The 26,229-nt window shown below is 41.7% G+C and overlaps 1 protein-coding gene across 1 annotated transcript; it reads right to left on the reverse strand.

The window, feature by feature from the left end:
* Positions 1 to 2,457: 2,457 nt before the first annotated feature.
* Positions 2,458 to 18,273, reverse strand: LOC120065659 (synaptotagmin-2-like). The gene is made up of 8 exons (XM_039016727.1): positions 18,072 to 18,273; positions 17,774 to 17,934; positions 13,119 to 13,247; positions 11,490 to 11,657; positions 4,408 to 4,575; positions 4,115 to 4,232; positions 2,962 to 3,095; positions 2,458 to 2,673 (listed from the first exon to the last, which is right to left on the reverse strand). The coding sequence occupies exons 1-8, from the start codon at positions 18,271 to 18,273 to the stop codon at positions 2,458 to 2,460; spliced, it is 1,296 nt and encodes a 431-aa protein (XP_038872655.1).
* Between the last annotated feature and the right edge of the window lie 7,956 nt (positions 18,274 to 26,229).

Consider the following 26,229-nt stretch of genomic DNA (forward strand, 5'->3'; position numbering starts at 1 on the left):
TCTAGTACTTGGACTTACATTTGTGTAGTACCATCATCTGACTTAGTAATGGGCCAATACTGGTCAACCCAACACAACAGATACAAATTATTTTTTGATAAGGCAGTTACTACAACCTCTGGCAGGATAAACGAAGGAAACACTTATGGCACATATAATTACAAAGCAAGAGAGCTCGTGAATGTTGTCCTTTTGCAATAAATACACAATAAATCATGGCCATCAAAGACCATGCACACATACAAGTGAATGCAGGACATGTTGGTAATATTGCATTTTTACTTGTAGTATATAGTAAAATATTTAGGGTTGACCACAGTAGACGGATTGAAAGGATTATACAATTAACACATACTAAAAACAAGCATGCAACGTTTTGGTCTGCTAAATGAATACCCACACAGTAAAAATCAACACTTGAATTCCAGGCAAGAAAATAGCCTTTAAAATCCATATACTATGCAGACATACATTGAGTCCCATAGCCTTTAGGGAAAATACATAAAATGTGCAGTCAATGCATATTTTCTCTCCATTTTATTATCAAAAAGACATTGGACACAAACACACACACACAATATAATTATGATTTCTCTTTAAAACATGCCGATATTTACAACATTGTATAGTTACATGCTGCGTTAACAAATTTGCTCGATGCATAATGTTTACAGAAGGAAGAGAGAGAGGGAGGCAAAACTACAATGGACTTATTTGCATTCTAACGTTCACCCCCCTTTCAGTTTGATTAGCTTCTATACAATGGCCTCTTGGACATCAAAATCATAGGATGTCTGAATGAACAACGCCCTTGGGAAAAACAGGTTTGAATAAACAGCGGACAATGCACAATGTTTCAGTACTTTGGCATCTTACAGTAAGGGTTACATACTAAGCAGGTTGCTGATGAGCGTGTGGTGCAAAAGCCAAAGCCATTGACATGAAGGTTTGCACAAAGCATAAATCATGCCTACTTTACTCTCGTTTGTTTCATGCAAAAGCTGCATTTGTATGTACCGGTTGCTTGATGATTACCTTTTCATCATTACAATGTGAGCATCCAAAAATGGAATGAATAACCACACTACAGTCATCCTCAGCTGAGAGAAATAGACTTTGGGCCTCATGCAAGCACACATTTTAACTGAGGAAACATCCCCTCCAGTATGTTTGTATCAGTCATTTCAGAGATGCACAGTGATTTACAATTCACAGGCAGTGGCTGTAACAAGCAGATGGTCCCATTTTATAACATATGCCCCTTTCATCTTGATAGCACTAATGCCAAAAATGAATTCACAATCGTGTACAGGGTGTAATGTTGTTTTAGTAGAATGGGATTCCTCGTTTTTCTTTATTTTCTTGAACATAAATCCTCAACATTTTGTATCTTTGACTTAAAATAGTAAAGGGTCAAATGTGTTTTCAACGACAGAGATAAATAATTTCTTCATTTTTACTTTGGCCATGGATAAGTAAACACACTTACATCCAAGGGGTCAAAAAAGGTCTGCAACACATTGGCAGTTTCCTTGGACTGTGTCATTATGACTTTTGCCAGGTATACAGTTTACCTCAGTGCATAATTAAGTTGAGAGCCTAATGTACTTCACCAAACTGTTTCATCAAAAAGGCACCCATGAACTCCTCCCAGATTGTGTATCACTCGGAAAGCCGTAACTGCATAGAAATTATGTTTGATTAATAATCATTAACTGCAAAGTCAAATGACATTTTTGCCACAATATGGCTCTCTCTCATATGTATGGGAATACATATAATAATAATAATATAATTGGAATAACAAAAAAACATTGCATTGTGAAGTTCTGTTAGAAAGACATTCTGGAATGGATTGCTGCATTGTATTAACTTTATACCTAATACCATCTCACCTAAACCCTTTACATAAGAAGATTTCAAACGGTTCGGTATGAGACATCTCTCAATATTCAGTCTACTGCAAGATATGGCACACTTATGGTTTGAGACAAGATATATGCTATTAGGAATCGGTTTGGCATGGCTTATGTAGAGCAGTGAGAGCATAAGTAAAGCATGCATAATGTTCTATAAACTAAATGAAGAAGCTATAACCATCATCACTCTCATTGAGCCTTTCCCTAAGCATTCATTATCAGCATCTAAGCATCTGGTGCTAAAACGCATGCTGACATGAAACACAGATCCATTTATCAATCAATCAATCAATCGTTCAATCTCCCTCTTCTCACAATACACTAAATATGTGAAATGCTATGATGTTGAAAAGGGGTTGTTCGTGTTCTTCAATTTAACTATGACTACGCTGATATTTTAGATGTTTCTTGTTTTGTTCAGTGTTTCAAGTAGACATGACAGAATCATGTGCAAGTCATGAGTTTCATGCAGTGTAGGAGGGTTGGGGAGGGAGGGTTTCTGAGTTGGTTAGTTGGTAATCAAATCGGCCAAGTTAAGTTACTTTTTTGCATTTAAACCTGCCAGCGCCGCGTCTATATCCTCCTCCTGTTGTAGTGGATGCCACTGGGCAATGGGACGCCTGGGGTTAGAGAGCATGTCAGACCAATGCTTCAGACCAGGGCCCGTCGCCTTGCTTCCCACAAATATCTTCCCAATGGCGTCATTCTTGCCAATCTTGTCATAATCAAACACTGTCACCACCACCAAGATTTTCTAAAGAGGAAAGAGAGAAAAAAAAATGTTTATAGTAGATTGTGCATGTGTGCACTCACATAATCACGTAACCATTCATATGCAAGCCTCATACAGTAGGTATTAAACCACTAGGGCTTAAAATAGGGCTTAAGATTTTCTTTCCAAATGTAATTGCTGTACGCATCAAAGCATAACACAAATCTAAATGTGGTTGTAGGCCTACAGAAAAAAAATAACACCACTTCAACAAACTGTATGAAAAAAATATCAATCCTTTGCTCGTCAAATATGTAAAGTGTTCTATACCTGCATCATGTCCATTGGGATCTCAAAGCTGAAGGACTCGTTGTAGTACGGATTCAGAGTGTTCTTCTTCACCGTGGTCTTCTTCTTCTTCAGTTTCTTGCCGCCCTGCAGCAACGCGATCTTCACATAGGGATCTGCAAAGAAAGACCAGCAGATATGTAATCACTCATTTCATGTTTCATTGCATTGCTTCGGTAGAGCAAAATTGTGATGTGACATGAGTTGCTTGCTAATTAGACAAATAATTCAGAGAGCTCATTAATGTAACATACAGTAATGCAATGTCTGCAAATAAATCAGAGGCCCTGCATCACTGAGATGTTTAATTAATGGCAGATTGGCATGCCTGCTTGGTTGGAAATAATCTATTGTTATGTCCAGTGGTTTGCCCTACCAGACAGTCCACCACAAGCTTATTTTTAACAGCAGACACACTAGACATTTTTTTCCTCCAAATTGTACCAAAATAGGGTTATTTGACTTGTGACCCTTTTTGGGGCTTTGTAGACTACTTTCTTGAAGGTGCTATGTAGAACCGCCTATTAAAGGTTCTATAAAGAATCAGTTCTATCATGAGATGTTTCAAATAGCATAATAAACATTTCACCTCTGTAACAGTTATCTACAGGCAATTAGTATATGATATGTATGATGATGAAGGTAATCCGTTTTTAACATTGTTATGCTACTGTGTTGTAGTATGGCGTTGATCATGCTGATTTACTCTCACCTGGGAGTTGTATCAACCTGACTCAACCATGTCAAATGATGAAGTTAGTCCAAAAATATAAACTCGAATATACTTGCAGACCCTTCTCATTGATGGTATCGGACTAGCCACCTCAACAGAACCCATGAATATAAACACACAGACACAAGACAGGTAGAATAAAACAACAAAATAATAGGCACCACACAGTAAGTGAAATAATGCAACATTAAGAACAGGAATTCATAATTACCCAGAAGCATCTAGCGAAGGACTGCTTCAATATTGTAAAGATCAATTTGGAAGGGAAGGGTTCTACATCGAGAAAGGTTCTTTGAGAAGACATGGTTCTACATAGAACCATCACTCACTGCAAAGAACCTCTCAAGAACCCTTTAAGAATCTCAAGAGTAAACTGTACGTCCAGTGGAAGTCTTAACGTACCAGACAGTCCACCCACGTCCATCTTCTTGAGGTTCTTTGCCTCCAGGATACAGACAGTGAGTTTGCCAGCGGTGGGCACGTAACGGAGAGAGATACAGATGTCTCCCAGCTTCTCAGGCTGCATGGAGATTAAGGACAGAGAGAGGGCAAGCACAGAGAGAACAACGACACAGAGAGGGGAAAAATATAAAACAATTGTCAGAGTTTGGCTGTTGTTACTTCTGATGGGGCAACACTCCCGTCCAACGACTAGCTTAGTTGAATAAATCAACTTGTTTCTTTTCAGCTCATACCTCCTCTTTGTCTGCACTCTCCAAATCCTTCCATTCTTCGATGGGCTGTCCCAGGTCAATGGTGTTCATCGGGATCTTCACCTCTCCAATGATGTCATGCTTGGAGAATCGGTCGTAGTCAAAGACCGACATCACCAGGGTTTTCCCACCGAGCTCATCATACGGTAACTGATGAAGGAACACATCAACAACAACAACAACACCACAACACAACAACAACACAACTTAATTATTAAGTCTGAATGTAAAACCACATGTCCCTCTTTGTAAATGTCCATACTTTATGTCTCACTATGTCCACACTCACAATATGTGCTATCAATAAAACATTATTATTATTATTTATTTTTTAAGTAAACATAAACATATATTATTTGGTGCCATGGGCTGCTGGCAAGACATTGATTGCCGATACATTAGTAATGCAGCACAATGGCAGCCAACATACACAGAATAGGACAAGCAGAAAATGGGTTAGGTTGGATTATAATGTGTAGCTTTGTTTTTACTTGGAAAACATCTAAGGAGATATCATTTATTCAGCTCTAAAGCATTAAAGCATAATTATGGTATACAATATGGGTTCTGTTGATTCTATCCAGCCCTTGCAGACCTGGAGTATAATACATTATAGCATGTTTAGACATTCCCTTTCCTGTGGTAAATTGGCTCACTGACAAATATAAATAAAAATACATTCTAAAGAGGTTTGGGGTCAATTCCTATTTGAGTTGCGAATTGCTCTTTAATTCCAATTAAATTATTCAATTTGAATTCAATTACAATTGGCCACACCACACAGGGAGCAGCATTTGAATTGAAATCGAATTAAAGGAAGTAGAACTTTATTCAATGAAACTCATGTGGCATACTTATTCTACACATATCCATAAAAATGCTTATTTTGACATCATGTATGGTTACCAATACCATATAGCGTAAGGTTCAAAACTCAATCTCCTAAAACAATATAAAATAAACAGTGGTCTGGAAATATTCTAAGATCATGTTGTGGGTTGTCTATAATGATTCATAATTCCCTTAATGTCTTTAAATAGCACATAAAATATATGCGTTTCCCAGAATGCTAATGCATCAAACACTGCAGTATAAAAGGGAACAATCTAACATCTGGGTCATTCCGCCAATTTGGTGCCTTTTGAGAAGTGTAATTTGGTCCCCAAAAACATTTTATTTCACCTCAATTTAACATTCTGTTATAAAGAGCATAAAGAGCACAGATTCAACATAATACAAAAACACTACAGTAAGAGAATATTAACTGACAAATAAAGTAACAGGGTTGACTGTAACAGTGTTGACGATTTCATATGAAATAGGCCATAAATCCCCTTGTGACGGGGAATGGAAGCTTGTCGTGTGCAACGGGGAGAGGCAATTGGATGCAAGCTTACATGTGTATTTTTTATATATATATTTTTTGAAATTAATTTTATCCCATTTTCTCCCCAATTTTCGTGGTATCCAATCGCTAGTAATTACTATCTTGTCTCATCGCTACAACTCCCGTACGGGCTCGGGAGAGACGAAGGTCGAAAGCCATACGTCCTCCGAAGCACAACCCAACCAAGCCGCACTGCTTCTTAACACAGCGCGCCTCCAACCCGGAAGCCAGCCGCACCAATGTGTCGGAGGAAACACCGTGTACCTGGCCCCCTTGGTTAGCGCGCACTGCGCCCGGCCCGCCACAGGAGTCGCTGGAGCGCGATGAGACAAGAATATCCCTACCGGCCAAACCCTCCCTAACCCGGACGACGCTATGCCAATTGTGCGTCGCCCCACAGACCTCCCGGTTCGCGTCGCAGAGCCTGGGCGCGATCCCAGAGACTCTGGTGGCGCAGCTAGCACTGCGATGCAGTGCCCTAGACCACTGCGCCACCCGGGAGGCCCTACATGTGTATTTATTTATTGTTAAAACATTTCTAGCCTGTCTATCTATGGGTAACAGGTTTGACGTGTTATGCTCGACCCGCTCATTTTTCCAGCACAAAACACTAGGAAAGGACTAAAAAGAGTAGAACCAGCTCACCTGCTTTTACACTCTGATTTGACTATTAGATGTTCAATGTTTCTGTAGAAAAAAACTACCACCGTGTTAAAACGACAATTCAGTTCGTAACAGGGTTGACCGTAAAGCGCAACTGAAGGCAATAAACAACTTCTCTGATAGAAAACGGCCTATGTGTCATCAATATAAGTCAGAAACATTTATTCTAGTGTCCAAATTTACTACAAAATGTAAATAGGATCGTTTTGTTCATAAAGTCAGTCTCGTCCAAAACTGTGTTTAATGAGCAACAGACAAAACACATGCGGAATCAGTCGCTCTTTGAAGCTGGAATCCGTAGCGGTGAAACTGCCACGTCCGTTTGCGATATTACAACAACAAAGACGTTACTTCCAACAACATCATTGCACATGCGGAGTATCTACTACGATTTTTTTCTACCACGATGCTGGATGCTCATTTCCTCAAAACAAAAGAATAACAGTTGCGCCTGGGACGGTCAGTGGCACTTTTTCACCTATCGTGGATCTAAAATGAGAGACAGACATAAATGAAATACTGTCAGTAAAATCCTGAGAATGAGACTTTCATGTTTCACGTCTCAGTTGAATTGGTTTGAACTGCTTTGAATTAAATTATACACTGGGCATACCAAAACATTACGAACACCTTCCTAATATTGAGTTGCACCCCATTTTGCCCTTAAAACAGCCTCAATTCCTCTGGGCATGGACTACAAGGTGTCGAAAGCATTCCACAGGGATGCTGGCCTGTGTTGACGCCAATGCTTCCCACAGTTGTATCAAGTTGGCTGGCTGGCCTCTGGGTGTTGGACTATTCTTAATACACTATGGAAACTGATGAGCGTGAAAAACCCAGCAGCATTGCAGTTCTTGACACACTGAAACTGGTGTGCCTTGCACCTACTACCATACCCTGTTCAAAGACACTTCAATATTTTGCTTTGCCCATTCACCCTTTGAATGGCACACACACAATCTGTCTCCATTGTCTCAAGGCTTAAAAATATTTTTTTAACTGACTGCTCATCTTCATCTACACTGATTGAAGTGGATTTAACAGGTGAAATGAATAAGGGATCATAGCTTTCACCTGGATTCACCTGGTCAGTCTGTCATGTCTATCACTAATGGAGCCAGAGGAGATGGCTGCCGTGTAATGGGCTCCTAACCAATTGTGCTATTGTGCGTGTTTTTTTCGCATTATTTGTAACTTATTTTGTACATAATGTTTCTGCCACCGTCTCTTATGACCTAAAAGAGCTTCTGGATATCAGAACAGTGATTACTCACCTTGTAGTGGACAAATATTTTTTTTCGGACACAAAGGATTTACTTCAGACACCGGATAAGGCCCAAATCCCCGTCATTCGCAGGAAAAAGAGACGGAGATATCGGGGACGTAGGTTGGGGTGCCTTGTAAGGATCCGACAGCTAATGGGTAATCCGCCTCTACCATCAGTCCTATTAGCCAATGTGCAATCATTGGATAATAAAATTGATGAGCTCCGATCAAGACTAACATACCAACGAGACCGTAGTATCTTATATTTCAACGAGTTGTGGCTATAAGATGACATAGATAACATACAGCTGGCTGGGTTTTCCATGCATCGGCATGATAGAACAGCTGCCTCCGGTAAGACAAGGGGTGGCGGTCCGTGTCTATTTGTAAATAACAACTGGTGCACGAAATCTAATATTAAGGAAGTCTCGAGGTTTTGCTCGTCTGAGGTAGAATATCTCACGATAAGCTGTAGACCACACTATTTACCAAGAGAGCTTTCATCAATTTTTTTCGTAGCTGTCTATTTACCACCACAAACCGATGCTGACACTAAGACCGCACTCAAACAGCGGTATAAGGCCATAAGCAAACAAGAAAATTCTCATCCAGATGCGGCGCTCCGAGTGGCCCAGGGACTTTAATGCAGGGAAACTTAAATCCGTGCAACTAGAGGGAAAAAAAAACTCTAGACCACCTTTACTCCACACACATAGACGTGAACAAAGCTCTCCCACGCCCACCATTTGGATAATCTAACTATAACTCTATCCTCCTGATTCCTGCTTACAAGCAAAAACAAAAGCAGGAAGTACCAGTGACTCGCTCAATACAGAAGTGGTCAGATGACGCAGATGCTAAGCTACAGGATTGTTTTGCTAGCACAGACTGGAATATGTTCTGGGATACTTCCGATGGCATTCAGGGGTATACCACTTCAGTCACTGGCTTCATCAATAAGTGCATCGACGTCGTCGTCCCCTCAGTGATCGTACGTACATACCCCAACCAGAAGCCATGGATTACAGGCAACATCCGCAATGAGCTAAAGGGTAGAGCTGCCGCTTTCAAGGAGCGGGATTCTAACCCGGACGCTTATAAGAAATCCCGCTATGCCCTCCGACAAACCATCAAACAGGCAAAGGGTCAAAACAGAACTAAGATTGAATCATACTACACCGGCTCCGACGCTCGTCGGATGTGGCAGGGCTTGCAAACTATTACGGACTATAAAGGGAAGAACAGCCACGAGCTGCCCAGTGACACAAGCCTACCAGACGACTTAAATGACATCTAAGCTCGCTTCGAGGCAAGCAACAGTGAAGCATGCATAAGAGCACCAGCTGTTCCGGTCGACTGCGTGATCATGCTCTCCGTAGCCGATGTGAGTAAGACCTTTAAACAGGTCAACATTCACAAGGCCGCAGGGCCAGACGGATGACCAGGACGTGTACTCCGAGCATGCACTGACCAACTGGCAAGTGTCTTCACTGAAATTTTCAACCTGTCCCTGACCGAGTCTGTATCACCAACATTTTTCATGCAGACCACCATAGTGGCACCCTGTGCCCAAGAACACCAGGGTAATCTGCCTACATGACTACCGACCCGTAGCACTCACGTCTGCAGCCATGAAGTGCTTTGAAAGGTTGGTCATGGCTCACATAAACACCATTATCCCAGAAACCCTAGACCCACTTCAATTTGCATACAACCCCAACAGATCCACAGATGATGCAATATCTATTGCACTCCACTCTGCCCTTTCCCACCTGGACAAGAGGAACACCTACGTGAGAATGCTATTCATTGACTACAGCTCAGCGTTCAACACCATAGGACCCTCAATGCTCATCACTAAGCTAAGGACTCTGGGACTAAATACCTCCTTCTGCAACTGGATCCTGGACTTCCTGATGGGTCACCCCCAGGTGGTAAGGGTAGGTAACAACACATCTGCAACGATGATCCTCAACACGGGGGCACCTCAGGGTTTCATACTCAGTCCCCTCCTGTACTCCCTTTTCACCCATGACTGCATGGCCAAGCACGACTCCAACACCATCATTAAGTTTGCCGACAACACAACAGTGGTAGACCTGATCACCGATAACCATGGGACAGTCTATAGGGAGGAGGTCAGAGACCTGGCAGTGTGGTCCCATGATAACAACCTCTCCCTCAACGTCATCAAGACAAAGGAGATGTACATGGACTACAGGAAAAGGAGGGCCGAGCACACCCCCATCTCAGGAGACTGAAAAGATTTGGCATGGGTCCCTAGGCCCTCAAAAATTTCTACAGCTGCACCATCGAGAGCATCCTGACTGGTTGCATTACCGCCTGGTATGGCAACTGCTCGGCCTCTGACCCCAACCCATTACAGAGGGTAGTGCATACAGCCCAGTACATCACTGCCATCCAGGACCTCTGTACCAGACGGTGTCAAAGGAAGGCCCTAAAAATTGCCAAAGACTCCAGCAGGCCAAGTCATAGACTGTTCTCTCTGCTAACTCACGGAAAGTAGTACCGGAGCGCCAAGTCCAGGTCCAAAAGGCTTCTTAACAGCTTCCACCCCCAAGCCATAAGACTCCTGAACAGCTAATCAAATGGCTACCCGGACTATTTGCATTGACACTCCCCCCATTTTTACACCACTGCTACTCTCTGTTTATTATCTATGCATAGTCACTTTACCTCTACCTACATGTACATATTACCTCAATTATCTCGACTAACCAGTGCCCCCGCACATTGACTCTGTACCGGTACCCCCTCTATATAGCCATGTTACTGTTATTTTATTGTTGCTCTTTAATAATTTGTTATTTTTCTATTTTCTTCTTTATTTATTACTTCAATTAATTTGAGTATTTCTTAACACTTAGTTTTCTTAAAACTGCATTGTTGGTTAAGGGCTTGTAAGCATTTCACTGTAAGGTCTACACCTGTTGTATTCGGTGCATGTGGCAAATCCAATTTGATTTGATTTCATGGAAAGAATTCCTAGTGTTTTGTACACTCAGTGTACTTCCTTCAATTCAAATTTAACTCAAATTCTGCTTCCTGTGGGGTGTGGTCAATACAAATTGAATTTATATTGAATTTATATTAATTTATATTCAATTTATATTCATATTCATAAATTGAATTATATTCCCGAAATTCCAAATAAACCCCAACCCTGATTCTAAAGGCATGCATAGGATGTCATATATTGTAAATTCTCTTAAATCTTCATGGTCTCTAGACAACCTAGGTCCAATATTACCAATTTGTATCTTTTGTATCTAGGGCTCTACATGACGGTTATGCTAAGAGAATAGACAGTGGTTTTAGCTGTGGTGGTAAGAGTGCACACAGTGCTTTCGCACTGACCCTGAGAGTCATGTGGAGTCTCCGTGGACCTCATTAAGTAGTACAGAAAGCTGAAGTTAGTACACAGGCTAGAGGGTACATAGCAGGCAGGCAGACATGGCAGCCAGCACTGCTCTGCGATATAATGTGAACACAGCAAGGCTTCACAATGAAAAATAAATGTCGGCTTCAACCACAGTCTTCATTTTGGAAAATGGATATCATGTATGTTTACAACCCTAAAACTGTTACATTACATTCAGTTTGAGACTCCGCTCTCCTAGCCTGACAATATTATTTTTCAGCATTATAGTTTGCAGGATGATTGAAGCCTTTTCCATTCCGACTAACTACTGTACAGTTCTGGTACAGAAACTGTACTATGACTTACCTTGAAAACAAAGGATTCATTGAAGACAGGGTTCAGGTTTTTCTTTTGAACCTTGGTGTCAAACTTCTTCTTCTTGTCTGGGAGGACATAGACCTTAACGTACGGGTCAGAGGTGCCTCCGCTGTCCATGGATATAAGATCTGCCGCTTGGAGTATTCCCACTGTGAGCTTTGAGGGGAGGGTCACAGTGGTCAGGTGTCAGAGACAGCACTGAGACAAACCAACAGTATCAGGTGGCAATCTCAACATGTATTCATGTATTTATTTGTGCCGATGAGCTGAGACAAGCCAACAATGTCAAGTCAGGTGAAAAACCTAAATGTATTAATTTGTGCCAATGCACGCTTCCTGTCACTGCTGCAGAGAAATGCTGCAGTCTTGTTACATAAGCTTGTGGTCTGTAAGCTGACAACCTAAAACTCCAGCAATAATCACCACAGCTCTCTAAGATGACCAAGATTAGATACAAGCTATCCACACTAGAGCTGCCAAATGTATTTGCTGCAATGTCATAAGAAAGTCACAGAATATAATGTTACAGTAGTTTTGCATGTTTGAAAAAGGGGTACCTGTGCTAAGTGTCATTGATTATGTTTCAGTTAATTGATTCAGTTAGAATGAAAGGACTTGCTTTAATGTACATTTTCATCTCAAGCCCTGATCCTGTGTCAGTGACTCATAAGGGACTTCCTTGTTTCAGAATGACTCAGCATTTTCTATCCTCTTGGACGTATGTCACAGTGCCAACATCCTGCATAGCAGACATACTCACTGTAATACTGACTCTAGCCATTAATTCACAAAAATGCTGAATATACTAGATACCCTCTCATTGCCAGAAGCCTGATCTCGATTCACTACTCTCTTGAATATTTAGTTTAATCAACCATAATTCCAACAATTGCCAGCTGTCACTCCCCAAAAGTGTCGCTGTGCAAATCTGCTGATGTTTTTACATTGCAGCAGTTTTTTTGCTAAGCTTATATAAGAATCAGCCCTGAATTAATTGGCAACTCTATAGACACTTTAATTCTCAGAATGGACACTGTATCAAAGTCACTCTCCAAGATCAACAGAGAATATAATAAGCTGAACATCTAGTGTGACTTGCTTTAACTAATTTTTTCTGCAGAAGAGGAACACGTCGAAACAGCATTGTGCTTCTCTATCGAAAAGGAACCATTTCAGCAACTGAGAAAAATACTTTTAAATCAACTACCACATCATCCTCATATGTATAAATGTAAAATTTCTCAAGGGTTTATGTTGATGAACATTGCTTGTTTCAAGTTACTTTGAGGTGATGCAGGCATGCTATTTGGAGCATGCCCATTAGGCTCCCACCACGCCCACTGATTTGAACTCAACAATGCCAAAGCTGTGGTGTAGATCAGTAAACACACTCATTTCTAGGTGGATGACTCACCACCAAGACCACCAGTCTATTCTATGGATATCCATAAATCTGTCATTTAGACTAACTATGCCTTCAACCTCTAGAATTGATGGAGTCTTACTGATAGACTGACAATGCTACACATATTGTAATATGATAAAACAGTCTAATGCAGGTCTTTCTGAGCAGTGCCAGCAATGATTAAAAGGGGAACATGTCGGCCACCGACTGACCTTATTGTCTTGGAAATCATAGTCAAGTGAGTACTGCAGTTTGCCAAGCTTTTCCTCCTCTTTCTCCTCTTCCTCTTTCTCTTCCTCCGTCAGCCCTGTCTCACCTTCGTCATCGTCATCGTCCTGTTTCTGCGGTGGTAGAACACAGGACACAGGGATCAGAGATGAGGGGCCAGGGGTTAGTTTTAGCAGCCAGAAGGAGAGTGCCCCAGCCCAACCACAGACAGCATGCCACAGACAGACAGTGGACCTCCAGGAGGCCTGTGTTGCGTTGCTTTGCGCTGCATAGCACCAGGGTTTGTTGCGTTGACTTGCATTGCATAGCACTGGGACCTGCTTGTTTTTGCTCCCGCTTACCTGCTCCTCACCTGGTGGCAAAGTGGAATACCATCCTGTCTCTAATGCAATCAGGGACTCAGGAATGAAATTTGCTAGCTTGAATTCAAAATTTCCTTTGGTGACACAATTGTTTTACCCTATATTTTACATCTCAAAAAGACGCTTACCCTGACTTTTACATCTTTCCCAAAATTCCCAAGGAAATAACTAACAGAGAATCCAAAAGCAGAGCCTGTATAATCTTATTTGCTTCCTTATTATTCCGTTTATGTGTCACCAAGGAATGTTCCTCTCAAGTCAGGTCACCATTATTCCAGCCAAATGGTAGCTACGGGATTAAAGGGCATAGCCGGCTATGTGGATAATGTAGAAACAGTATTTCAGTTAGATTTCAGCCCGTTATGGTAACCCTGTTTCTGGCATGTTCAAGTTTGTATGACTATTTCATCTGCAAAACGGTGTTTTATTTTTTTATTCTTGTTCTCACTCTTCATTGAGTGACAAAGTAATTGGTGTGCAGATGAAAAATATTATTCTAAGATTGATTGGTCATTCAGTTATCATTGTCGTCCTCATGTCCACAATCAACCTACCATGCCCTTTATCACATGCATACAGTATATTATTAGTGTTAATCGTGGGTTGCGTTTAAACTATGTTCAAAACTTTCCATATTGGGGTTGAGTTTGTCATCATAAGCGATGCGTTATTTCAATCCTTTCAGTTTTCTCTCCGGGGTCTATGGAGCAGACCATAGCTTTCTCAGTTGCATTCTCAAGCCATCATTACAAAACATGTAAGAAAAGCAAAGAAGCTACGACTTTCATTCCATGAAACCCTCCCTCATCATCATCATCATCATCAGCCCATGGGCCAGAGAGCATCGCCGCGATCCTTCCACCTACCGTAGATCAGGGGTCCATCACAGTCAAGAAACACGGTGCACACATAAGACACCGAGCGAGAAGGAGGAGAGCAGAGAGAGGAAGAGGTTTGAAGTTACGACACACCAGAAAACAAACACTGTAGGCAGTCAACAACACAGACAACACTAGGATGATGAAAAATGACACACTGATTGTCTGTTTGTAAAAAAAGAAAAAAAAGTCCTACTTCCAGGACCATCTTTCACCATGTGGAGACAATTAATTGATTGTTTTAATTAACTGGTGCATGGGGCCCTCTTAATGATATCAGACACATTCAGCCTGGAATTAAGCAGGAGCCCTTTTCCTCCCCCTGTTTATTCTGCTCTGTCTGAGATATGGCTCCTCGGGTCCATAGGCACCATATCCATTATCCTTAAGCATTGAGGCCAGCTTACCCTACAGAAGTAGGGTCTTAATTTGATTCTGTAGCAGTCATCCGCTATTTGCAATGGCACATATGGCACGGCTCCATTACTTTCTCCACCCATTACCCACTGATTACCTAGTCCCTTCCCCATAACAAAGTGTGTCATTTTTCAATGTATGTCACAATGAAGTGGGGAAGTGTGGGGTAAGTTGAGCCAAAGGATTAGTTGAGCCACCCCTTGTTTCTAGGAAACCATACACAAAATGAATCACATGACCACATATTTAGGAAGAGATCATAATGTCATGGAGTCTGTGAAGGAAGAAACCACATGGGAAAAATGGTTATCAATTTAGGTCTAAAAAAAGTCAAATTACTTTGTTGTTTTCTTGATTCTTGTATCTAAACCAAAGTAGATGGTTTTAGGATTGGTTTGTACATCGGTTGGGGTCTCTATAAGCTACAATATGAGGTCCTAATCCTAGCATGAAATTGCATCCTTGTAGCTGTGTGGGCTATAGTCAAAATGTTTGCCTTGTGGTAAGTTGAGCCAATGGCCATGGGGTAGGCCTAAGTTGAGCCAATGGCCACCATACCCCATACAAATTATGATTGCATTTTGTCAGTTGTATGCATTATATGCATAGTATTTTTGCAATGTGTCATGCATATGAACTCAAGATAGTGAATTTGTGCGGTTACAGTCAGAGCAGACATCATCATGTCCCGTGTATGCATTCGAGCAGCAGCAAGAGAATACAAATTTGAAAGAATGACATCGAAGAGGTACATTAACAAAAAAGAAAACTAACATGTACAGTACCTGTGCAAAAGAGAGGCAATGATATAGTATCAGAGGCACACAAGGTCTTAGCTGATGACATGGAGTCTGAGCTTGCTAAACATATCAAGAACCTCGTGGACCAGTTTTCATGGGCTTAGTAGCTTCAAATGCAGAGAACTTGCCTATGAATTGTCACATTGAAAAACCTCCATGTCCTAGACAACTGGTCAAGAAATGGAAGGATAAGTGACATTGAACAGAGAGATTATATGTACATTTAAGATTTACAATATACCACACCCCCATTCCATTAATTAAACTTTGACATACCAGCACCATCACCCATTGACATGGAACACCATCATCCCACTCGCCCTAAGGCGGCTCAACTTACCAAGAGACCACATTTTTTTCGGGACAAGGTATGTTTTCAAAGCTGTTATGTTTACATGAATTCTAATTATTTCCAGGGATACACAACATCCTGAAATATATCTATATATTTGATAGAAATAATACTACATTTCCCTAGTAATGCTGAGTGTAAAACATGGCTCAACATACCCCACTCTCCCCTACAGCACACATTTTAAAATGATGACAACAATATCAAGGGAACAGATAGGATAGGGGGTTATCGACATGTCTCCCTAAAACTGTTGTAAAGTGCTGTTGATGAAAGGTCAAAGGTTTTTACTGATACGCCAAGGAATGCTTAATGACCATTTGTTGTTGGTCCAATCAACATAGATATTGACATAAACGTTCCTGAGTCCCTCCAACAAAAGAAACAGTTACATTGTAAATAAAACAGGTAGCTTTATTGGTATGTAGTGTGTAGTTTAGTAGGCTAATAACTCTTGGGAGATACACTACCTGATCAAGAGTATGTGGACACCTGCTCGTCGAACATCTTATTAATATGGAGTTGGTCCCCCCCTTTGCTGCTATAACATTCTCCACTCTTCTGGGAAGGCTTTCCACTAGATGTTGGAACATTGCTGCAGGGACGTGCTTCCATGCAGACACAAGAGCGTTAGTGAGGTCGGGCACTAATGTTGGGCAATTAGGCCTGGCTCGCAGTCGGCGTTCCAATTCATCCCAAAGGTGTTTAATGGGGTTGAGGTCAGGGCTCTGTGCAGGCCAGACAGTCAAGTTCTTCCACACCAATCAAGACAAAACATTTCTGTATGGACCTCGCTTTGTGCATGGGGGCATTGTCATTCTGACACAGGAAAGGGCCTTCCCCAAACTGTTGCCACAAAGTTAAAAGCACAGAATCGTCTAGAACGTCATTGTATGCTATAGAGTTAAGATTTCCCTTCACTGGAACTAAGGAGTCCGAACCTAGCCCCAACCATGAACAACAGCCCCAGACCATTATTCCTCATCCACCAAACTTTACAGCCAGCACTATGCCTTGGGGCAGGTAGTGTTCTCCTGGCATCCGCCAAACCCAGATTCTTCCGTCGGACTGCCAGATGGTGAAGCATGCTTCATCACTCCAGAGAACGCGTTTCCACTGCTCCAGTCCAATGGCGGTGAGCTTTACACACTCCAACCGACACTTGGCATTGCTCATGATGATCATGATGATCTTAGGCTAGTGTGCAGCTGCTATGGAAACCCATTTCATGAAGATCTCGACAAACAGTTATTGTACTGACGTTGCTTCCAGAGGCAGTTTGGAACTTGGCAGGGAGTGTTGCAACCGAGGACAGAGGCGCTACGTGCTTCAGCACTCGGCGGACTTGTTCTGTGAGCTTGTGTGGCCTACCACTTCGTGGCTGAGCAGTTGTTTCTTCTAGACGTTCCCACTTTACAATAACAGCAGCTACAGTTGACCGGGTCAGCTCTAGCAGGGCAGAAATTTGACGAACTGACTTGTTGTAAAGGTGGCATCCTATGTTTGTCTATGGAGATTGCATGGTTGAGGGCTCGATTTTATACACCTGTCAGCAATGGGTGTGGCTGCAATAGCCGAATCCACAAATTTGAAGTGGTGTCCACATACTTTTATGTATATATAGCGTTTGTCTGTCAGCTATACCAAAGTCATTTCTGGTCATGTTTGTCTACTCTCATCATCAAAAAATAAGTAACTTGTTGCTTTTTACAAGACTTTTGTATTCAGATGAAATAAGAATCCTGAGTGTGATATAAGTTATGTCTTTGGGAGTTGCCTGTTCTTAGTGAACTCAGCTGAGTATATAATGCGGAGCCTGAAGCACCATACCTCATCCCCTTTCATGTTCTTCATGTTGAAGCCATCCTTTCCCTTCTTGCCCTTCTTGTTCTTCTTCTTCTTGCAGCAGCACTTCTTTATAATGCAAAAGCAGCAGGTGAGGATGAGGAGGGCAGCCACCACAGCAATAGCTATGATAGCCCAGGAAGGGACTGCAACACAAACACACAGTATGGGTTAGATTAAGCTCCTTTGAGATTTTTCACCTTGGGTTTTTATGTTCCAACATTATACCATGCATAGTACATGAATATGAGTCAGAGGTGGGAAAAAAACAGGGAGGACTTACGTGGGATCTTATCGATCTCGTTCAAGAATTTGCTCTTGATCTCTTCGAACATGTCATTCTTGGACTCTGTACCGTTGCCTGGGGGTTCAGCCACTGTGGTGGCGATTGCTACGGCTGGGGCCGCGGTCATGGTGGCACCGGTGCCCGTGGGCTCTGGACCCACCATGGCCTCCGGCTTATTCTTGAACAAGTTCCACTTCATCGTCAATGACTAGGCCACGCACACAGTCCCTGGGGCAAGGCACAGACATACAGAGAGGGACAGTCAGTTGTTATCACCAGCAGCACAGGCAATGAGGTGCGTAACCTTTAATATAACACACACACACACATGCACAAAAGTAACAAAACGGATGATTTCCCAGGTGACTCATTGTGACCAAACTCAAAGCCTTATCGCTGTGTCAGACATTGGAACAGCACATACGGTGACAAGGCTGAAGAGGTCCGTAGGGAAAAGGACTTAGTCCACGTCTCAGACTCTGAGGATAAAAATAATTGTGTATAATATGCCAGCCAGTAGACCTGCATCCTTAATGTACTATGAACTCCTGAATAAAATTAACTCAGGGACGAAAAAGCTAATCTCATTTGTTTGAGAAATGACACACAGTATCTTAAAGATCCAATGCAGCCTATTTTATCTAAATATCAAATCATTTCTGGGTAACAATAAAGTACCTTCCTGTGATTGTTTTCAATCAAAATGGTCAAAAAGAAACAAAAATCGTTTTTTTTTGCAAAGAGATTTTTTTGCAATAATTTTTCTGGGACTGTCTGTTTGAGTGGTTTGAGGGGGGAGGGGAAAAAATTGCTTTTATTGGCAGAGAGGTTTGGAACTCTCTTTCTTATTGGACTATTAACTAATTGACTGCATGGTGATGTCACCAGGTAGGCCAAAACTCCATCACACCCAAACAGCTGACATTTCAGATGATCTTTTCAAATAGCTCTTACACTAAAATGGCATTATAAGAATTGTTTGAATTCACAGTATTATTCCAACCTCAGAAATATATAAAAACAGAAAATCATGTTTTTGATGGCAATGGGCCTTTAATAACCTCTCTTTCGTATCGTCTGAGATCCCCAAAGATTGGAAAGCTGCTACGGTCATCCCACAATTCAAAGGGGGAAACACTCGAGACCCAAACTGTTATAGACCTATAGCCATCCTGTCCTGCCTTTCTAAAATCTTCGAAAGCCAAATTAACAAACAGATCACCAACCATTTCAAAACCCACCGTACCTTCTCCACTGTGAATCTGGTTTCCGAGCTGGTCATGGGTGCACCTCAGTCACGCTCAAGGTCCTAAACGATATCATAACCGCCATCGATTAAAGACAGTACTGTGCAGCCGTCTTCATCGACCTGGCCAAGGCTTTCGACTCTGTCAATCACCGCATTCTTATCGGCAGACTCAAAAGCCTTGGTTTCTCAAATGACTGCTTCACCTGGTTCATCAACTACTTCTCAGATAGAGTTCATTGTGTCAAATTGGAGGGCCTGTGTCCGGATCTCTGGCAGTCTCTATGGGAATGCCACAGGGTTCAATTCTCGGGCCGGCTCTTTTCTCTGTACACATCTATGATGTCGCTCTTGCTGCTGGTGATTCTCTGAACCCTACCTCTATGCAGACGACACCATTCTGTATACATCTGGCCCTTCTTTGGAATCTGTGTTAACAAACCTCCAAACGAGCTTCAATGCCATACAACACTCCTTCCGTGGCCTCCAACTGCTTTTAAATGCTAGTAAAACTCAATGCATGCTCTTCAACCAAATGGTGCCCGCACCCACCCGCCCGACTAGCATCACTACTCTGGACAGTTCTGACTTAGAATATGTGCACAACTACAAATACCTAGGTTTCTGGTTAGACTGTAAACTCTCCTTCCAGACTCACATTAAGCATCTCCAATCCAAAAATTAAATCTAGAATCAGCTTCCTATTTCGCAACAAAGCCTCCTTCACTCATGCTGCCAAACATACCCTCGTAAAACTGACTATCCTACCGATCCTTGACTTCGGCGATATAATTTACAAAATAGCCTCCAACACTCTACTCAGCAAATTGGATGTAGTCTATCACAGTGCCATCCATTTTGTTACCAAAGCCCCATATACTACCCACCACTGCGATCTGTATGCTCTCGTTGGCTGGTCCTCGCTACATATTCGTCGCCAAACCCACTGGCTCCAGGTCATCTATAAGTCTTTGCTAGGTAAAGCCCCACCTTATCTCAGCTCACTGGTCATCATAGCAACACCCACCCGTAGCATGCACTCCAGCAGGTATATTTCACTGGTCATGCCCAAAGCCAACACTTCCTTTGGCCGCCTTTCCTTCCAGTTCTCTGCTGCCAATGACTGGAACAAATTGCAAAAATCACTGAAGCTGGAGACTTATATCTCCCTCTCTAACTTTAAGCATCAGCTGTCAGAGCAGCTTACCGATCACTGTACCTGTACACAGTCCATCTGGAAATAGCAAACCCGACTACCTCATCCCCATATTGTTATTTTTTTTGTTTTGTTGCTCCCGAGTATCTCTACTTGCATATCTTCATCTGCACATCTATCACTCTAGTGTTGTTGATGCCAAATTGTAATTATTTTGCCTCTATGGCCTATTTATTGCCTTACCTCCCTAATCTTACTACATTTGCACACACGGTACATAGATTTTTCTATTGTGTTATTGACTGTACGTTTGTTTATCCCATGTGTAACTCTGTGTTGTTGTTTTTGTCGCACTTCTTTGCTTTATTTTGGCCAGGTGGCAGTTGTAAATGAGAACTTGTTCTCAACTGGCCTACCTGGCTAAATAAAGGTGAAATAAAAAATATATAAATAAATAAAAAATATATTACATGAAGGTCAATGGAATCAAATTCTATCAAGAAGACCCTCAGTACCTTGTGAAAGTCAATATCAAACATTACAGCATTACATCACAGTCAGTTAGGGATTAAACAAAAATTAATGGTGGGAGTTAATACATATTCTACTTGAAGTGGAAAATGTGCTAGATAAATATGGCTCCCTATCCAAAACTAGTTCCAAAGAGGGCAATCTTCCAGTTATAATGAGTGATCTGTTACCACTGAAGGAATGGCGAAGACTTGGGTGATTATATGTGTCTTCTGAAACAATGATCTCCTCAAAATTGAAATGAGGCACTTGTGACTGAAACATTCTTCTCTCTAGCAAATCCTAATAGGATTAGCATGGATGCTGTACTGAAACAATACACTGTGAGTAGGTGAGATGCAGAGGCTGATTGGGAATTATCACCTTCGAATGCGTATTAGACCAACGGTTATAGCCCCCGGTTATTGTCAAATGCTCTCCCAAAAGTTCTTAGTAGTTGCCATTATCGTGTAATGATTCATATTTACAAAATGTATTACAGTGAATGACTTCTCAAGTCTAATAAGGGACATTCTCATTACAAGAAACAAAAATGTGACGTATGAGATCACTGTGCAAATACAAAGATATACAGCGGTGTAAAGTAACTAAGTAAAAATACTTTTAAGTATTACTTAAGTCGTTTTTTGAGGTATCTGTATTTTATTTGACTATTTATAACTTTTACATTTACTGCACTACATTTCCCATTCATTATCCCTGACACCCAAAAATACTGTCAAATTCACGAGAACACGTGGTTATCCCAGACTCGCTAAACACAAATGTTTCATTTGTAAACGATGTCTGAATGTTGGAGTGTGCCCCTGGCTTTAAAAAAAAATGTGTTTACAATTGTGCCATATGGTTTGCATACTATAAGGAATTTGAAATGATTTATAGCGTTTACTTTAACTTTTGATACTTAAGTATATTTAAAACCAAATACTTTTAGACTTTTAATCAAGTAGTATTTAACTGGGTGACTTTCACTTTTACTTGAGTCATTTTATATTAAGGTATCTTTACTTTTACTCAAGTATGAGAATTGGGTTATTTTTCCACCACTGATAACATGAAGCAAACACGTACTGTAGATTCCCTTTCTACTCATCTAACCTGATGGAGGCTATTTTAGCAATAGTGCTCATCAATCTGACCGCAATCCTCATTCACGAACCACAATCATAAAGAATACGAATGCATGAAATGCTATAACCACGTACAGCATCTGTCTTCTTTAGGGATTTCTATACACTACAAATATACTGACAAAATCAATTCTCCTCTCAGGCCTTAGCAAGCTTCATATAATTCTGTGCCAGTTCTGTGTTGCTCTCATGGGCAGCGACAGGAGAGGAGAATAGGGAATGTACATTAGAGTCTGACTAATTGTGTCCCAGAATTCAGAGCTACACCCTGGTCACTCTCAGGGGTGATACCAGCATATGATTAACATTTACAGATCACGGTGATACTCTTTGTGAGTCATGCTCATCTTTGATTGGGTAGGGCTGAGCAAGGCTGAGCAATGGCACAATAGTATGAAAAGGGTGCCTCTAACCTAGAGCCAGCCACTCAACAATGCGTAGGATAAAGAGCTATTTGTTCCCACATGGGCATTGTTCGGCTCTGCCTCCCTATTGTCCCTATTCTGTTGTTCTCTCAGGAAAGGATATCTAAGGTGAAAAATGACAGGCATAATCCTCTATTCTGCACAAATGGAATTGGTTGTAGATCCATTACGCACAAAATCAATAATGGCAGATGACGAGAAGAGAGTAGATGTGCAACTCACAAGACAGAGGCATCTCTTAAATCCTATTAGTCTGGTAATAGATTAACCCGATCCATCTCTCCTGACATCTACAAACACTCTCTGGAGAATTACCTGATGCAAAATACCATCATTGGAGAATGATGGTTTACAATATTTTCATACACAGTGAAGGAGTGTTGGTTTGTAAACTATTGAAAATGGATAGAAACTGGATATAAATTAAGATTATCTGCTGATAGTATATATATATATACAATGGGGTTGTAATGGTAGTCGTGTGTGTGTGGATGTTTGTGAGTGCGTGTGTGCGTCCATGTGTATGTGTGTGCATGCATGTGTCAAATAAAATGTTATTTGTCACATGCTTCTGCAATGGGAATTGTAATGTTTGTGCTTTTCCTATAACCAATTTCTGCGTTCTATTCATGTGCTGTTCCAATAACCAATTTCTGTGTTCATGCAAGTGGCTGACTGTACAAATCACACCTATCAGTAGCTGCAATTTGGCAGTACGCCCAGATCGTGGTTTGAGAACGAATGCCCAAGAACGAACGAAAGACATCTCAGTTTCAAGGGCTCAGCTTAGAGAGGAGAAGCCTCGTGAGGTGTTGGTCTGTCACATGTTTTGAAACAATATTGGTCGGTCACATGAATGAAACAACACGGTAATGATGAATTAATTATGCTAAATCACGCAAATGTAACTTGTCTGTGTAGCTGTGTGTAAGACAACTGCTGGGACTGCCCAGGAAGAGCTCCTGATTGACATGTGTACTATGGTGCTTTGAGTTGTTTGGAAACTCTCCAGTGCGCTGACAAAAAACAATGATTCATTTAAGATTGACTTCGAGTGTCGCTGTGTAAAAAAAAATCCCACAACACTTCATAAACAACAGGTGTAGAGTGACAGTGAAATGAGTACATATGGGTCCTGCTCCACAATGGAGATATCTTTCTATTTTAATAATACAAGGAATAAAAATAATAATAATAACACAAGGAATAAATACACAATGAATAACTTGGCTATATACACAGGGTACCAGTACCGAATCGATGTGCAGGAATACGAGGTAATTGAGGTAGATACACACATATAGGTAGGGATAAAGTGACTAAGCAAAGGGATAGATAATAAACAGTAACAGCAGTGTATGTAAATAAAAAAAAGTTAGTGCAAAAAGGGTCAATGCAGATATTTCGTGTAGCTATTGGTTAACTATTTAGCTAACTAGTTAGCAGTCGTATAGCTTGGGGGTAGAAGCTGTTCAGGGTCCTTTTGGTTCCAGAGTTGTTACATCGTTATCGCTTGCCATGCGGTAGCAGAGAGAACCGTTTGACTTGGGTGGCTGGTATTTGATCATTTTTAGGGCCTATCTCTGACAGGTCCTGGATGGCAGGGAGCTCAGCCCCAGCAATGTACTGGGCTATACGCACTACCCTCTGTCGCCCCTTGAGGTCTGATGCCAAGCAGTTGTCATACCAAGTGGTGATGCCAGTCAAGATGCTCTCAATGGTGCAGCTGTAGAACTTTTTGAAGATCCGAGGGCCCATACCAAATCTGTTCAGCCGCTTGAGGGGGAAGAGGCGTTGTTGTGCCTTTTTCATGACTGTGTTGATTTGTGTGGACCATGACAGTTCCTTAGTGATGTGGACACGAGGAACTTGAAGCTCACTACCTGCTCAACAACAACCCCGTCGATGTGGATGGGGGCATGCTCGCCCCCCCATTTCCTGTAGTCCACGATCAGCTCCTTTGTCTTGCTGACATTGAGGGAGAGATTATTTTCCGGGCACCACATGGCCAGGTCTCTGACCTTCTTCATGTAGGCTGTCTCATCATCTTCGGTGATCGGGCCTACCACCGTTGTGTCATCTGCAAACTTAATGACGGTGTTGGAGTCATGTGCAGCCACGCAGCCGTGGGTGAACAGAGAGTACAGGAGGGGACTAAGCATGCACCCTTGAGGGGCACCCGTTTTGAGGGTCAGCATGACAGATGTGTTTTTGCATACACTTACCACCTGGGGATGGCCTGTCAGGAAGTCCAGAATCCAGTTGCAGAAGGAGGTGTTTAATCCCAGGTCCTTAGCTTAGTGATGAGCTTGGATGGAACAATGGTGTTGAACACTGAGCTGTAGTGAACAAACAGCATTCTCACATAGTTGTTCCTCTTGTCCAGGCGTGAAAGGCCAGTGTGGAGTGGAATCGAGATTGCTTAATCTGTGGATCTGTTGTGGCGATTTGGGAATTGGAGTGGGTCACTGATGCTAGATCCAGACAGCCTAAGATAACCATGTGCACCCCATTTTGTATACATTTTACCATCAAGAAGAATGCTACATTGTCAAACCAACAGCTTTTTGTTGTATTGTTTGGATGTAAAGAGATGCTTCAATGCAGCTGACATATTACAACATATATGATTCAGAAGTGTTGTGCTGTGTTGAACTGTACAGTTCTTTACCTAAGATACCAAGCATAAAGGCAATGGTATCTGTAGGAAATGCATTGTCTAGAGTGGCAACAGACAGTGAAATGATCGAAACATGGGTCAGCAGCAACAGTAAAACAGTATTCTGTCAAGTCTGTGGCCGGTATTCAATGCAAGGTGCCTTGTAACACACGGCTATAGGTCATTTACGTTTGAGCCGACGTATGCATTATTTACCATGAATGCAAACGGCACCAGAAAATGCCTATGAAAGCCGCATTGTCGGCTGTGTAGTGTGCTGCTGTATAATGCACCTTGGATTGAATTCAGGACTGTGTCTTCATTGTGACCTATAGTCCACAAATCAATAGACTGTGCATCTTCAAAAGGTGCAGTGTAGTGTTCTTAAAACCTTAAAATAGCTCGAGGCAATACGATACCCCACTCCGCAAGACATGTTCCATTCAAGACTACTTGTGAAACATTACAGGAGACAAACTAGTTGTTGCTGAGGAAATCAAATCCAGCTGAATTGCCTCCGTCTGATATCCAGTCACTTACAGCCGGCCTGAGGCCATGGTAGCTAATGGAGTTTGGGATCTGACCAATCAAATTACTAATTGTTTTTACTTTACGGATAGAATGAAAATGGCTAATATAGACGTAGCTGCTTACACCATGCCCTCTCATTTATCGATATATGACAATCTGAACAGATAAGGAGAATTATATGACAAATTAAAATGATTCCTGCCACACAAATGGACATAGTACATCACAACTGACCTAACAGTAATTCCCACAGGCTATATTCCAAAACTGTATAATAGCTTACTGTCCTTGTCTCACTCTCATCTTGTTAAGTGGCTGTAAGACAAAAGAGACAAGAAGAGAAAGCTATCCATTCTATCTAGGTCAGTAGTATCTACCTCAAGCCTGCAGGTACTGCAGGTACACTTACATTCCAATTTCTGCATCTCTGCAGCTCAGCACTGGACAGCTCCACTTAGCTAGTCGCAAACCTGAAGC

The sequence above is a fragment of the Salvelinus namaycush genome, chromosome 20 (assembly GCF_016432855.1).
Source record: "Salvelinus namaycush isolate Seneca chromosome 20, SaNama_1.0, whole genome shotgun sequence".
NCBI lineage: Eukaryota > Metazoa > Chordata > Actinopteri > Salmoniformes > Salmonidae > Salvelinus > Salvelinus namaycush.